A 15,551-nucleotide genomic window follows, 5' to 3' on the forward strand; every position below is an offset into this window, starting at 1 on the left:
TCAGAAGCGCTGCTAGAGAATTACCACCTCAGATTCCAGAACAGAATAAAATTATGGTTCATTAATAACGGAGCACAGACAGCCTGAAGGGCTGAAAAAGAAATCATAGAAAGTTTTCAGACTCGTCTCCATCCTGCGCTGTGAGAGCAGTGGAGGTCTCTCTGGAGTTCACGTCCACAACACCGACGACTTTCCGCTAGTGACGTCACGCGCGCCATATTGAATTTTTTTTTTTTTTTCCGCTTTCCTTCTCAGCAGCAGCCATTAGCACGTCGCTTGGTGGTGGATTTTAGACCCTCGGAAACATGGAAATCGACACGCTTCTGGAGGCTTTGAAAGGTTGTTGTTGTCGTTTATTTTATTTTGCTAGTTAGTATAAACGTTATGGAGGCCGGCCGGCGGTGTGGAGACGCGGTGCTAGCGGCTGTTGTTAGCCACCAAACCGTCATGTTAGCACGGTAACTTAGAGCTCCGTCGCTAGCGTACACCGCTAACAACTTCGGTTTGAGATTTGACACGAGTTAAACTGCGATTAGTCGTCGAAATAGTTTTAGTCCTGTTGAGTTTTACACCCTGTGGGATTATACAGCTAGCGAGGTTAGCCGTTAGTTGCTAATTGCTAGCTAGAGCAAGTTCTGAGCTAGGAGCTAACTCTAGCTGTGGATTAGACACTTCAAAGATATATGTTTACAGAAAATGTCCTAATAAGCTTTTTTTTTTTAAACTTCATGTTCTTAAAGTTATACATGGCGTAGTTGAAGTCTTTGTCGTTTTTAGGATGTTTCAAATCTTTTGAACCCAGTAATTACTGACTGACTGACTGACTGCACTTTTCGGATTAATAAACTGAAAGCAGTAAAGCCGGAAATCTGTCAGTGTTTAATATTTAGTCAGTAGGTTTAGATCTGGAAGGATAACCCACATTAACGTACACTACCGTTCAAAAGTTTGGGGTCACCCAGACAATTTAGTGTTTTCCATGAAAAGTCACACTTTTATTTCCCACCGTAAGTTGTAAAATGAATAGAAAATACAGTCGAGACATTTTTCTGGCCATTTTGAGCATTTAATCGACCCCACAAATGTGATGCTCCAGAAACTCAATCTGCTCAAAGGAAGGTCAGTTTTATAGCTTCTCTAAAGAGCTCAACTGTTTTCAGCTGTGCTAACATGATTGTACAAGGGTTTTCTAATCATCCATTAGCCTTCTGAGGCAATGAGCAAACACATTGTACCATTAGAACACTGGAGTGAGAGTTGCTGGAAATGGGCCTCTATACACCTATGGAGATATTGCACCAAAAACCACACATTTGCAGCTAGAATAGTCATTTACCACATTAGCAATGTATAGAGTGGATTTCTGATTAGTTTAAAGGACATGGGACATGGATTTTTTTTCTGGGTATAATTATGTATAAAGGACATAAGAAATGCCATCTAAATCACTGCAGGACGTCAAAAATGTGAAAATCATCACATTATTCAACTTTTTTATACATCAGTGTAAAACAATGATTCGTTAATTAGCTAAGCGGTCACGTGACCCGTGACGTCACAAAAACTTTTCAAGGAGCCAGCGCTTGGGTATCTAATGCCGCTTTTCCACTACAAACGCGGCTGAGCCGTGCCGTGCTGAGCGGGGCTGTTGGAGTTGCATTTCGACTACAACCGCGCTGAACCGTGCTGGCTGGAAGTGGGTGGGCACATTGGGTGGAGTTAGCGAAAGTGGGTGGACGTCACGTGATGTCGTTAAGCAGCGCAAACAGTGACATCAGTGAGCTTTTAAGCAGTAGTCTCACGACCCGAATAGTAAATAATAAACATGGAGGACATGGAGTCGTTAGTGTTGCTGGTCTTGGTGCTGTGGCTTGTTGTCACCGACAACGCCAACAGATACTGGCAAGAGCGTATAGATGAAGCGAGGCGCATAAGGCTTCAGAAATTCTCGTAATTCGTAATTCTCCTTCTTCCGGGTTTGCGGTGTTTATAGATCCCAGCGTGCTCGCGGGGCATGTGAGGACACTCCTCCTCACCAATCAGTGCACAGGGGAGTGTCTGCTCACGCCCCCAGCCTCACTCGGCTCGCTTTGGCTCGCTTCAGCCCCACTCCAAAACGGTGCGAGTTTTAGGGGCTAAGCAGGGCTGAAGCGAGCTGAGTCATGCTGTTTTTTGTTAGTCGAAATGCGAGCCGTGTCGGGCTGAAGTGAGCTGAAGCGAGCTGAAAAAGGGTAGTGGAAAAGGGCCATAATGTAAACAGGTTACCGAAATGGACACCATCGACAGTGATATTCCCGATGTTTCACAGAGATGTGAAGTTAGACCCTATCAATTCGAACCGATAGCTGGAAATTCACATGAACGTAGATCTTGTCTTTACTCTGACGGGTCAGATGATTCTGAGAGTGAGGGTTCATTCAGTCCCCATGAAACTGAAAGCGGTCGGCTCGATAACACTTCCTGGTAAGTTAAAAACAATTCTGCTCAAAGGCTAATGATCTGTTGAAAGAAGTATTATTTTTGTATCATACATTGAAAGTTCATCATAGATCTAGCTGAAGTCCGTTGCAAGCTAGTTTTTTTTTTTTCTGATATTTTTCAAGATTGATTGAGATACAATGCTTCCACAGTCCGAGATGAAAACATTCAAAATGGCGAAACGAGTCAGAATTATGATAATCAATAATTGATACACCCAAAATTATAATACTAATCCTTACCGCATGAGGCCCATGGTAAAACCACACTTCCAGGAGGGGCTGCCGTCTGCCTCACAAGCTGGCCGAGAGCGCTCCTCGTCGGGCACGGCCAGGCGGGCGAATGCCCTGGTCCGTCCGCCCTGTCTAAAAAAAAAATGGTACAACTCCGAGTGAAGGTATCAATGCGCTGTCGAAGCGTGCAGAAGGTGTTAGTACGCCTGTCATTATAGTGCGGACTTTCCATAGCATAGAAAATCGCCACGTTTCAATTTGTGTAACTGAACTTTGTTTCATGTCACTGGTCATATAAACCCATGTAAACAGGAAAAACGCGGAAGAGTTTGGTCGCATCTAACTACAGCCCCAAAAAATACCATTGGCCATGCTGAGCCTAGCTACATTGCTAACAGGAGTGACCGTGCGTCTGACTGACTGGGAGGTCGCAATACACCATGATGTTCAATGTACGTTAAACACTCTAAAAGCGAAACAATTTTCTTGTCATCCAAGACACAAAAACTATTTTGTCGCATTCGTCATCATCTCGATTCACACTTCTCCATGTTCATCTACCCGCTTGTGCTGTAGCTGAAAGTTTTTGTGACGTATGATCACGTGACAGCGGCTCTTCCGGTTGTAAAATATGCATATCGGAGCTCGAGCAGAAATGCCATATAATCATCACGAATATAACGATTTTGCTAAATTTAATAGATAATTTTGTATTTGTTGATGCAATTATTTCATATTTTTAATGGAAAGAAACTGATATAGCGTGCATTTATGTTTCATGTCCCATGTCCTTTAAAGTGATCTTCATTGAAAAGAACAGTGCTTTTCTTTCAAAAATAAGGACATTTCAAAGTGACCCCAAACTTTTGAATGGTAGTGTAATCTTGTGAAGGTTTGTTCTGTTTTAAATTTTGGTTTGTGTTTCTTCTTCAGTAAATACTGTATGAAGCTGTTCCTAGCAGAGGAATGTGTGACTGAGTTGCTGTCCTGTGTTTCTGTTGTCCTTAGATTTTGAGAAGAAAGGGAAAAAGGAGGTGTCTCCATTGTTGGACCAGTTTCTGTGCCGTGTTGCGCAGACCGGAGAGACCATGTAAGTCTGAACAGGCTCCAGTGAACTTTCTATAAGTGGTGCTGCTTATCTTTTCAGGTTTCATTGTTTTGAAGCATTGGGACGAAGGTGAGAAGTAGCAAAACAGAATACATGAGTGTAGTGAAGATGCGAGGAGTCGACGTAAAGAAAGTCGGTGAATTCAAGTACCTGCGGTCGACTGTGCAGGGTAGTGACGGTGGACTTTAGGAGGAGCCCTGCTGCCCATCACTATCACCAACAACACTGTGATTGCTGTTGACATGGATGCAAACGGCGTGCCTTTTGGCGGATGCCGCCTTTTTCACAGCTGTCTGAGGGACTTGTGTGAATCGCGCAGATCCGATGAGGTTTTTTTTGGGGGGGGGGGCGCGTTGTAGTGTCTGATTATAATTTCATCAAAGTAAACTCTGTATTAAAATTACTAAATAAGCAAATGCCGTTACAGTCCATAAAACATAGGAAGTATAAGTATGAGAAGAAAACAGTAAATCAGAAAGCAGTGCACATAAAGCCAATTACGTAACTTACGTTGGACTGATGGAAATCCTTGTGCGTGCACTGAAGTGCAGCCAGCAGCAGATAATGGCGCGCAGCCAATTGGCTTTACGTGCGCAGCTTTCTGATTTACTGTTTTCTTCTCATACTTATACTAACTGTGTTTCATGGACTGTGATGGCATTTGCTTATTTAGTAATTTTAATACAGAATTTACTTTGTTGAAATTATAATCAGACACTCCAACCCCCCCCCCAAAAAAAAACCTCATCGGATCTGCGCGATTCACACAAGTCCCCCAGACAGCCATGAAAAAGGCGGCATCCGCCAAACGGCGCACCGTTTGCATCCATGTGTTGAAAGCTTCAGGTTTCTGGGTTCCACAATCTCCCGGGACCTGAAGTGGGAGACCAACACAGTCACCATCATCAGAAAGGCCCAGCAGAGGTTGTACTTTCTGCGCCAGCTCAGGAAGCTCAACCTGTTTAAGGAGCTGCTGACACAGCTCTACTCTGCCATCATTCAGTTTGTTCTCTGCTCTTCCATCACTGTTTGGTTTGGATCGGTCACCAAACAGGACAAGAACAGACTGCAACGGACAATAAGGTCTGCAGAGAAAATTATTGGTGTCAGCCTGCCCTCCATCCAAGACCTGTACCTGTCCAGAGTCAGGAAACGGGCAGGTAACATCTCTGCAGACCCGTCACACCCTGGTCACAAACTGTTTAAACTTCTCCCCTCTGGGAGACGCTACAGATCACTACGCAGAAACAACCAGACACAAGAACAGTTTTTTCCCTCAGGCTGTCTCTGTGATGAACAGCTAAAACCGGACTCAAACATCAGTAACATCAACTGTGACATATCTGCACACTCATACCGTCATTCTGTGCACACTGTATATTTATATTTACTAATTCATCCTTACACTATGCTGTCTATACATATATTTACCCTTCATGTACATAGCTTTTTGTTTTTGTCTACGCTTTTTACCTGTTGTACTAAGAGAGCTAAGTGAAACCAGAGTCAAATTCCTCGTGTGTTCACATACCTGCCAAATAAAGTTATTATTATTATTAGTAGTAGTGAGGTTAGAAAGAGAGTGCAGGCAGGGTGGAGCAGTTGGAGAAGCATTTCGGGAGTCGTTTGTGATACAGTGGTGCTTGAAAGTTTGTGAGCCCTTTAGAATTTTCAATATTTCTGCATAAATATGACCTAAACATCAGATTTTCACCCAAGTCCTAAAAGTAGATAAAGAGAACCCAGCTAAACAAATGAGACAAAAATATTATATTTGGTCATTTTATTTATTGAGGAAAATGATCCAATATTACATATCTGTGAGTGGCAAAAGTATGTGACCCTCTAGGATTAGCAGTTACTTTAAGGTGAAATTAGAGTCAGGTGTTTTCAATCAATGGGATGACAATCAGGTGTGAGTGGGCACCCTGTTTTATTTAAAGAACAGGGATCTATCAAAGTCTGATCTTCACAATGCATGTTTGTGGAAGTGCATCATGGCACGAACAAAGGAGATTTCTGAGGACCTCAGAAAAAGCGTTATTGATGCTCATCAGGCTGGAAAAGGTTACAAAACTGTCTCTAAAGAGTTTGGACTCCACCAATCCACAGTCAGACAGATTGTGTACAAATGGAGGAAATTCAAGACCATTGTTCCCCTCCCCAGGAGTGGTCGACCAACAAAGATCACTTCAAGAGCAAGGCGTGAAATAGTCGGCGAGGTCACAAAGGACCCCAGGGTAACTTCTAAGCAACTGAAGGCCTCTCTCACATTGGCTAATGTTCATGAGTCCACCATCAGGAGAACACTGAACAACAATGGTGTGCATGGCAGGGTTGCAAGGAGAAAGCCACTGCTCTCCAAAAAGAACATTGCTGCTTGTCTGCAGTTTGCTAACGATCACATGGACAAGCCAGAAGGCTATTGGAAAAATGTTTTGTGGATGGAGGAGACCAAAATAGAACTTTTTGGTTTAAATGAGAAGCGTTATGTTTGGAGAAAGGAAAACACTGCATTCCAGCATAAGAACCTGTGAAACATGGTGGTGGTAGTATCATGGTTTGGGCCTGTTTTGCTGCATCTGGGCCAGGACGGCTTGCCATCATTGATGGAACAATGAATTCTGAATTATACCAGTGAATTCTAAAGGAAAATGTCAGGACATCTGTCCATGTACTGAAGCTCAAGAGAAGGTGGGTCATGCAGCAAGACAACGACCCTAAGCACACAAGTCATTCTACCAAAGAATGGTTAAAGAAGAATGAAGTTAATGTTTTGGAATGGCCAAGTCAAAGTCCTGACCTTAATCCAATGGAAATGCTGTGGAAGGACCTGAAGCGAGCAGTTCATGTGAGGAAACCCACCAACATCCCAGAGTTGAAGCTGTTCTGTATGGAGGAATGGGCTAAAATTCCTCCAAGCCGGTGTGCAGGACTGATCAACAGTTACCAGAAACGTTTAGTTGCAGTTATTGCTGCACAAGGGGGTCACACCAGATACTGAAAGCAAAGGTTCACATACTTTTGCCACTCAGATATGTAATATTGGATCATTTTCCTCAATAAGTAGATGACCAAGTATATTTTTGTCTCATTTGTTTAACTGGGTTTTCTTTATCTACTTTTAGGACTTGATGTTTTAGGTCGTATTTATGCAGAAATATAGAAAATTCTAAAGGGTTCACAAACTTTCAAGCACCACTGTAAAGAAAGTCCCAGCAAAAGTGAAAGGTAAGATGTAGAAGACAGTAGTGGGACCAACTGTGATGTATGGATTGGAGACCGTACCCTTAAAGTGCATATCCTGGACCAATTTAGTGTTTTTTTTTATATGAAAGTATGTCCCTTTACACACTCATCCAGAAGGGTAATTTTGCACAAGGCCATCTGTCTACAGCAGAAAAAAATAAAATGCGTCTGGAAAAATCCCAAGGGAGTCTGGAGCCAGATTCGTGACGTCACCTGCGGAGCCACCAGCAGGCTGCACGAGCTTGCAAGCGCTCCCATTTCTCTCTCGTTGTCTGGTCTTTTGGGAAACGATGAGTGCTAATCCCATCATGATTGGTGTTGCTACACCCTCCTACGATACATCTGTTAACCATTTTAATAATTACATGATAACGTTGAAGAAATTTGCAGAAAACCACCAGGTCGTTTTCTCAAACAAACCAGCGCTGACGTAGGATTCAGAGGGAGGCGTCCCGCACGCGACGTCACGAAAATCAATGTTTGCCGGGAAATCCAAATGCCAAGTTTTTTCAGAATAACAATTTGCCTCAAATGGCTCGATTTCAACTGAATTTTTCTGGTATTGCGCAAAATGTGACAGATATTTGACCAAAGTTTAATATAAAATAGAGTTACATTGATCTCGCTCCTGAATTTACCCGTGATGTGCACTTTAACAAAGAGACAGGAGGCAAAGTTGAGGATGTTAAGGTTTGCGATGGGAGGTTGGACAGGATAAGGAACGAGCACATCAGAGGGACAGCACATGTGGAGAGCTTGGGAATTAAGCTAAGAGAGATGAGACTGAGATGGTATGGGCACATCCTGAGAAGAGATGCAGAGCATGTTGGAAGGAGAATGTTGAGGATGGAGCTGCCAGGCACACGAAAACGAGGAAGGCCAAAGAGGAGATGCATAGATGTGGTGAGAGAGGACGTGAAAGTGGCAGGTGTGGTAGAGAAGGATGCGGAAGACGGAGCAATGGAGACGAAAGATCCGCTGTGGCGACCCCTAAACGGGAGCAGCCAAAAGAAGAAGAAGATTGTTGTGTTTTGAAGCACAAGTAGAAAACTTGCAGCATATAGACCAGGGGTTCTCAACCTTTTTTCTACTTTCAGGCCCACCTATTCCGACTTGTAACAAGTCGGGGCCCGTTAGAAAAACATCCCCAATTATTTTGGCTCATCCATTCTCGTCTCGTCTTCTTCCGCTTTATCCGGGACCGGGTCGCGGAGGCAGCAGTCTAAGCAGGGAAGCCCAAACTTCCCTTTCCCCAGACACCTCGGCCAGCTCCTCGGGAAGAACACCGAGGCGTTCCCAGGCCAGCCGAGAGACATAGTCCCTCCAGCGTGTCCTGGGTCTTCCCCGGGGCCTCCTCCCGGGGGGACATGCCTGGAACACCTCCCCAGGGAGGCGTCCAGGAGGCATCCGAAAAAGATGCCCGAGCCACCTCAGCTGATTCCTCTCGATGTGGAGCAGCAGCGGCTCTACTCCGAGCTCCTCCCGAGTGACTGTGCTTCTCACCCTATCTCTAAGGGAGCGCCCAGCCACCCTGCGAAGGAAACTCATTTCGGCCGCTTGTATCCGCGATCTTGTCCTTTCGGTCATTACCCAAAGCTCATGACCATAGGTGAGAGTCGGAACGTAGATCGACCGGTAAATTGAGAGCTTCGCCTTTTGGCTCAGCTCCTTCTTCACCACAACGGACCGGTAAAGCGACCGCATCACTGCGGAGGCTGCACCGATCCGCCTGTCGATCTCACGCTCCATCCTTCCCTCACTCGTGAACAAGATCCCGAGATACTTAAACTCCTCCACTTGAGGCAGAACTTCTCCACCAACCTGGAGAGGGCAAGCCACCCTTTTCCGGTCGAGAACCATGGCCTCGGACTTGGAGGTGCTGATTCTCATCCCAGCCGCTTCACACTCGACTGCAAACCGCCCCAGTGCATGCTGAAGGTCCTGGTTTGAAGAAGCCAACAGGACAACATCATCCGCAAAAAGCAGAGATGAAATCCTGTGGTTCCCAAACAGGATTCCTTCTGGCCCCTGGCTGCGCCTAGAAATTCTGTCCATAAAAATTATGAACAGAACCGGTGACAAAGGGCAGCCCTGCCGGAGTCCAACATGCACTGGGAACAGGTCTGACTTACTGCCGGCAATGCGAACCAGACTCCTGCTCCGTTCGTACAGGGACCGGACAGCCCTTAGCAAAGAGCCCCGAACCCCATACTCCCGAAGCACCCCCCACAGAATACTACGGGGGACACGGTCGAATGCCTTCTCCAGATCCACAAAGCACATGTGGACTGGTTGGGCAAACTCCCATGAACCCTCGAGCACCCTATGAAGGGTATAGAGCTGGTCCAGTGTTCCGCGACCAGGACGAAAACCGCATTGTTCCTCCTGGATCCGAGGTTCGACTATTGGTCGAATTCTCCTCTCCAGTACCCTGGAGTAAACCTTCCCTGGGAGGCTGAGAAGTGTGATTCCCCTATAATTGGGGCACACTCTCCGGTCCCCTTTCTTAAAAAGAGGGACCACCACCCCAGTCTGCCACTCCAGAGGCACTGTCCCTGACCGCCACGCGATGTTGCAGAGGCGTGTCAACCAAGACAGCCCCACAACATCCAGAGACTTGAGATACTCAGGGCGGATCTCATCCACCCCCGGTGCCTTGCCACCGAGGAGCTTGCAAACCACCTCAGTGACTTCGGCTTGGGTAATGGACGAGTCCACCTCTGAGTCATCAGCCTCAGTCTCCTCAGTGGAAGACATGACGGTGGGATTGAGGAGATCCTCAAAGTATTCCTTCCACCGCCCGACAATGTCCCCAGTCGAGGTCAACAGCTCCCCACCCGCACTGTAAACAGTGTTGGCAGAGTACTGCTTCCCCCTCCTGAGGCGCCGGACGGTTTGCCAGAATTTCTTCGAGGCCGACCGATAGTCCTTCTCCATGGCCTCCCCGAACTCCTCCCAGTTCCGAGTTTTTGCCTCCGCAACTGCCCGAGCTGCAGCACGCCTGGCCTGCCGATACCCGTCAGCTGCCTCGGGAGTCCTGGAGGTTAACATGGCCCGATAGGACTCCTTCTTCAGCTTGATGGCATCCCTTACTTCTGGTGTCCACCACCGGGTTCGGGGATTGCCGCCACGACAGGCACCGGAGACCTTGCGGCCACAGCTCCGAACAGCTGCGTCCACAATGGAGGTAGAGAACATGGTCCACTCAGACTCAATGTCCCCCGCCTCCCTCGGAAGCTGGGAAAAGCTCTCCCGGAGGTGGGAGTTAAAGACCTCCCCGACAGAGTGCTCGGCCAGACGTTCCCAGCAGACCCTCACCATACGTTTGGGCCTGCCAGGTCTGTCCAGCTTCCTCCTCCGCCAGCGGATCCAACTCACCACCAGGTGGTGATCAGTTGACAGCTCAGCCCCTCTCTTCACCCGAGTGTCCAAGACATAGGGCCGGAGATCAGATGAAACGACTACAAAGTCTATCATTGACCTCCGACCTAAGGTGTCCTGGTGCCACGTGCACTTATGGACACCCCTATGCTCGAACATGGTGTTCGTTATGGACAAACCGTGACTAGCACAGAAGTCCAATAACAAAACACCACTCGGGTTCAGATCGGGGAGGCCGTTCCTCCCAACCACGCCCCTCCAGGTGTCACTGTCATCTCCCACGTGAGCATTGAAGTCCCCCAGTAACACAATGGAGTCCCCAGTCTGAGCACTCCTCAGTACCTCTCCCAGGGACTCCAAGAAGGCCGGATACTCTATACTGCTATTTGGGCCATAGGCACAAACAACAGCAAGAGCCCTCTCCCCAATCCGAAGGCGCAGCGAGGCGACCCTCTCGTTCACTGGGGTAAACTCCAACACATGGCGGCTGAGCTGGGGAGCTATAAGCAAGCCCACACCAGCCCGCCGCCGCTCACCACGGGCGACTCCAGAGAAGTGGAGAGTCCAGCCCCTCTCGAGGAGCTGGGTTCCAGAGCCCAAGCTGTGTGTGGAGGTGAGCCCGACTATCTCTAGCCGGTACCTCTCAACCTCCCGCACAAGCTCAGGCTCTTTCCCCCCCAGCGAAGTGACATTCCATGTCCCAACAGCCAGCCGCTGTGTCCGGGGATCAGGTCGTCGAGGCCCCTGCCTTCGACTGCCACCCAATCCACATTGCACCAGTCCCCTACTGCTACCTCTGTGGGTGGTGAACCCACAGGAGGTCGGGCCCACGTCACCTCTTCGGGCTGAGCCCGGCCGGGCCCCATGGGCAAAGGCCCGGCCACCAAGCGCTCGCATACGAGCCCCAACCCCGGGCCTGGCTCCAGGGTGGGGCCCCGGCTGCGTCATCCCGGGCGACGTCACGGTCCTCGGATTTTTCTCCATAGGGGTTTTGGTGAACTGCTCTTAGTCTGGCCTGTCACCTAGGACCTGTCTGCCTTGGGAAACCCTGACAGGGGCATAATGCCCCCGACAACATAGCTCCTAGGATCATTCAAGCACACAAACCCCTCCACCACAATAAGGTGGCAGTTCAAGGAGGGGCTCATCCATTCTATTAGAATCTAATAATCTATTAGTGTAAAGTGTATTAATGGGATGCCCTGTTACAGATGGGAGCCCAGTGATTAAATAAACACAATAAAAAAACTTTTTTTTTTTTTTAATTGTAGGTATTGTATCTAAAACTGTACAGATGTGCCAAACCCATGCATGCAGGTCATTCTCAGTCAAAAGGGATTAATGATCCAAAAGTGGAGTCTGGTCCATTAACACAAGAACTTATTGCCATGTTTGTGTCCAGCAAACAAGCAAGTTATTAAAACCAAGAAGAAGAAGAAGTGGATATAGAAACCACTCAATGGGATTAGATCCTTACACGTTAACAAAGATGGGTTTTTCCTACGAGTTGGAAAATTATCCATCCGTTGAGTTCCCCGACATCTCAAACTACCTGGTGCTGCAGACATTGTTCTACACGGACACACAGATGAAAACCTGGAAGATCACGGAGGCATACAACTTTTTATATGTGGCTGGGTTAAAGATCTGGGGATCGGGGCACTACAAGATAAATCCTGTATCATTTATCCCCGGGGAAGTAGGAATTTGGGGCTTTTTGTATGCGTCTTTGCGATGGATGATTGATTGCTAGGACACTACAAGTTTTAGTATCGAGTGTAAACAACCCACAGCCACTTGATTCTCAACCACTACCACCCCCCCCCCCCCTTTCTTTGGAGCGTGTTGTGCTTGGGACCCAGTCGTTACAGAAAACACCTTATGCTGATTTGAGCGCTGTTTTCACAGAGACTTTGTAAAGTATTCCGTCAGGTATGCAGTGATAGATGGATGTGGTTTTTGTTTTTTAATTAGCAGGCGTGATATTTCCAAAAACAAAACAAAAATGAAAGCAGAATCATAAAGCAGAGTATTTAACCAGAGTCATAAACATGGCTAGCAACAAACATGACCATGATGATGATGATTACTTCACAAAGTCTCTGTGAAAAGTGTCTGCATCTGCGCTTGCTGATTGCGCTCAAATCAGTATCGGGTGTTTGCTATAACGACTGGGTCCCCAGCACGCGCGCAACGCGTTCCATGAGCAAGCACGGCCGCTCGAGTTGCGCCAGACTCAAGCATGCAAAGGCGTGACAGTCAAGTGTTCGCCTGCTGTGCGATCACAACTTTTAGCTCACGTGTACATCACCGTGCAAATGCTTAATTTTCATCGATAACCCATCGCGAGTTATGTGATCATAGCTTAATGAATCGGATGTGATGTCGGATGCAACTCAGCAGTTGTACCCGACTACGAGTAAAAATTAGCTTCAACTTGGGGCGGGGGGAAAAAAAGTTGTGGCCCAGTGGTTGAGAAACACCGATATAGAGAATTCTGTCTGTCTTTTCAGAAATCTGCTCTCCTTGCTCAAGTTGTACATACGGACTGACTGTGTGTGTGTGTTTCTCTGAAGGGTGTCATGGTCGCAGTTTAAAAGCTACTTTCTGTTCAAACTGGAGAAGGTGATGGAGGACTTTCGAGCTTCGGCACCAGAGCAGAGAGGACCTGCAAACCCTAACGTGGAGTCTGTCCCGTTTGAGGAGATGAAGGAGAGAATATTGAAGATCGTCAACGGATACAACGGGTGAGTAGCCTTATCCAAGGATGGACAAATCCCAAATTCGTTGAAAGCGCGAAAGTGACGGACAGCCAGGAACATGGTTTGTTTTTCCGCCAACCTAAGTAACTCGTCTAAAAAGCGGGAGCGAGTAGCTAAATGTATTCATTCAGATTAAGGCAAAATCGATGAGTTGATGATCTTGATCCTTTTCTAACAAAGTTTCTTATGTAGAACATGTTGGTGTCATTGCTCACTTGTGTGCATTCACTGCTTCAGATGGGTTAAATTTCACTGTGTGCTTAATTCTGTGCTTGAGTGCAGGGCTCGACATTAACAGTAGCCCGATTGCCCGGGGCAACCATTCAATAGATTCGGACAACCAGACTCTCACAAATGCTTGCGCGATCGGGCAACTACCCAAATGTCAACTTGCGTGAAAAACGATGTGTATTCATTCATATTATGATGAAATTCCATCACAATTTGCGATTGTTTGACTCGGAAAGACCACGTCCATGTTATTACGGGATGTTCAACAACTAGCGGAATTCACATTCACACATCGCAGGCTCGCAATGCAGTTTCCCATTGCTAATAATTATCGCGTAGTGCATATTCAGTGTTCTATTCAGACCCTCCAGGATTTCGCGATGTTGTGATTTGCAACTTCAACGCAAATTCAACCAATCCCTGCGAATTCAGGGTGGTGTTGGATATAATTGCAATCACCGCAACTTTCCCGCAAATTTGACCAATCGTTGGCGTCGTCTTGAGGTGACGTCGACAAACTACCTTCTGCCTTACTTCCGTGTATACGTTCAAGAGAAGCAGCATGTGCGCAGTGTTGCCAGATTGGGGGGTTTTAAGTGCATTTTGGCGGGTTTTGAACATATTTTTGGCAGGAAAACGTCAGCAGTATCTGGCAACATTGCATGATGTGCGAGTCAGTGTTTATGTAGGCTTAAATTGTGTTACTGAAAGTGTGTTATGTTTACAGTGAAGGACTGTGTGCACTTTATTTTTTTACTTAATACAAGAAATTAATGGATGCCAACATTTTTGCCAAAATGGTATTTTATTTTCCATTGTTTAGGCAGCTTCAGCATCATACTGTGAGATTCTGTTCAAATATTTTTTTTTTCTTCTATGAAGCCTGAGCCATTTATTTTATAATTATTGTTTAATTTAGTCTTCAGGAGAGACTGCCTGCACACAGTACTAGTATTAATAGTTGTTTTTTTTTTTCCCTTGCATGAAAGCTGAGGCATTTATATTATATTTTAAGGTAACTTGTGCTGTGAGGTTCTCTGCACTTTAACTTTTGAACCAACAGGTGCATTTGGATAAGTAAAGCCTATTTTTCTGCATTTTTGTAGTCCTGGTAATCTTTTATATTGGTAAAGTTGTTTATAGGACCATTTCTCAGTGTCTTTTTTTTTTTTTTTTTTAAATTAATAGTTTTTCAGCAATAACTTAATCTTTAACATATCACTCAATTTTAATCACAAAAAGAGAAAATCGCAACAATTTCTCGCAACTTTCACTTCCTCCCGCAATGTAATCGCAACAAAAACCTAAAAAACACTGCAACTTTCATCGCAATTTTTTGGAAAACCCCCACATCATCAGACATTTTAGCCCGCAACAATCACAAAAAAGGCCTGCGGAATCCTGGGGGGACTGAGTATTGGTATGTCCTTCACTACATGACTAATTACCGCATTACTCGCACGGGGCACTAGTGTCAATGCTTATTGATACAGACAGCGGCTGAGAAGGTTGAATAATAAATAAAAAAATAATATATGTAATATTTGGGCAACCATGTTCTGAGTTCGGGCAACCAGATTTCTACAAATGGTTGCCCGAATGGGCAACCATGTCTCAGTGTTAACGTAGAGCCCTGGAGTGTACATGTGACGAAGGCGGCTTGGCTTGACAAAAAGTCAGCAAGTCGTTAGCGTTTTGGTTACCAGATTTGGTGTTTCGTGCTTGCGTCGCATATCGAAGCTATTATTTGATTCTGGTCCGCATCGCTGTGAGGTAACTGTTACCCAAAATCCAATAATTCACACATGAAATTTGCTTGGGTTCATGCTTGGCCCACTGATTTGACCACCTCGCTTATCGTATTGAGCTTGAATGTAAAATGAATTTTGATAAAGGTTGAAGAGCTAGAAGGATTTATGTAATATATATATATTTTTTAATTGTACTTTTACACCAAGGATGACAATTTTGGGCTTGGGATCATGCAGTCTTTTAGTAACTTTTTGTGGTTATTGCCTCATACAGGCGAAGAGAGACCGTAGCCACCATGTCATCGTGTTGTAAGAATGAGTGTAACAATAGCGCATAAGCATTCCAATCACCAGAACG

General features: G+C 46.0%; 1 protein-coding gene across 2 annotated transcripts in view; it reads left to right on the forward strand.

The window, feature by feature from the left end:
- The first annotated feature begins 235 nt into the window (after positions 1-235).
- Positions 236-15,551, forward strand: part of ppp4r2b (protein phosphatase 4, regulatory subunit 2b) — a 34,930-nt gene continuing 19,614 nt past the window's right edge. The window contains exons 1-3 of one of the 2 annotated variants that reach the window (XM_060919257.1): positions 236-339; positions 3,720-3,801; positions 13,026-13,196. In XM_060919257.1, coding sequence (XP_060775240.1) covers positions 306-339; positions 3,720-3,801; positions 13,026-13,196 — 287 coding nt within the window. In that variant the 5' untranslated portion in view covers positions 236-305. Of the gene's footprint in view, positions 340-1,756; positions 2,464-3,719; positions 3,802-13,025; positions 13,197-15,551 lie in introns of those variants that run through there. The other variant, XM_060919256.1, reaches the window with a different exon arrangement.

Source organism: Neoarius graeffei, chromosome 4 (assembly GCF_027579695.1).
Source record: "Neoarius graeffei isolate fNeoGra1 chromosome 4, fNeoGra1.pri, whole genome shotgun sequence".
NCBI lineage: Eukaryota > Metazoa > Chordata > Actinopteri > Siluriformes > Ariidae > Neoarius > Neoarius graeffei.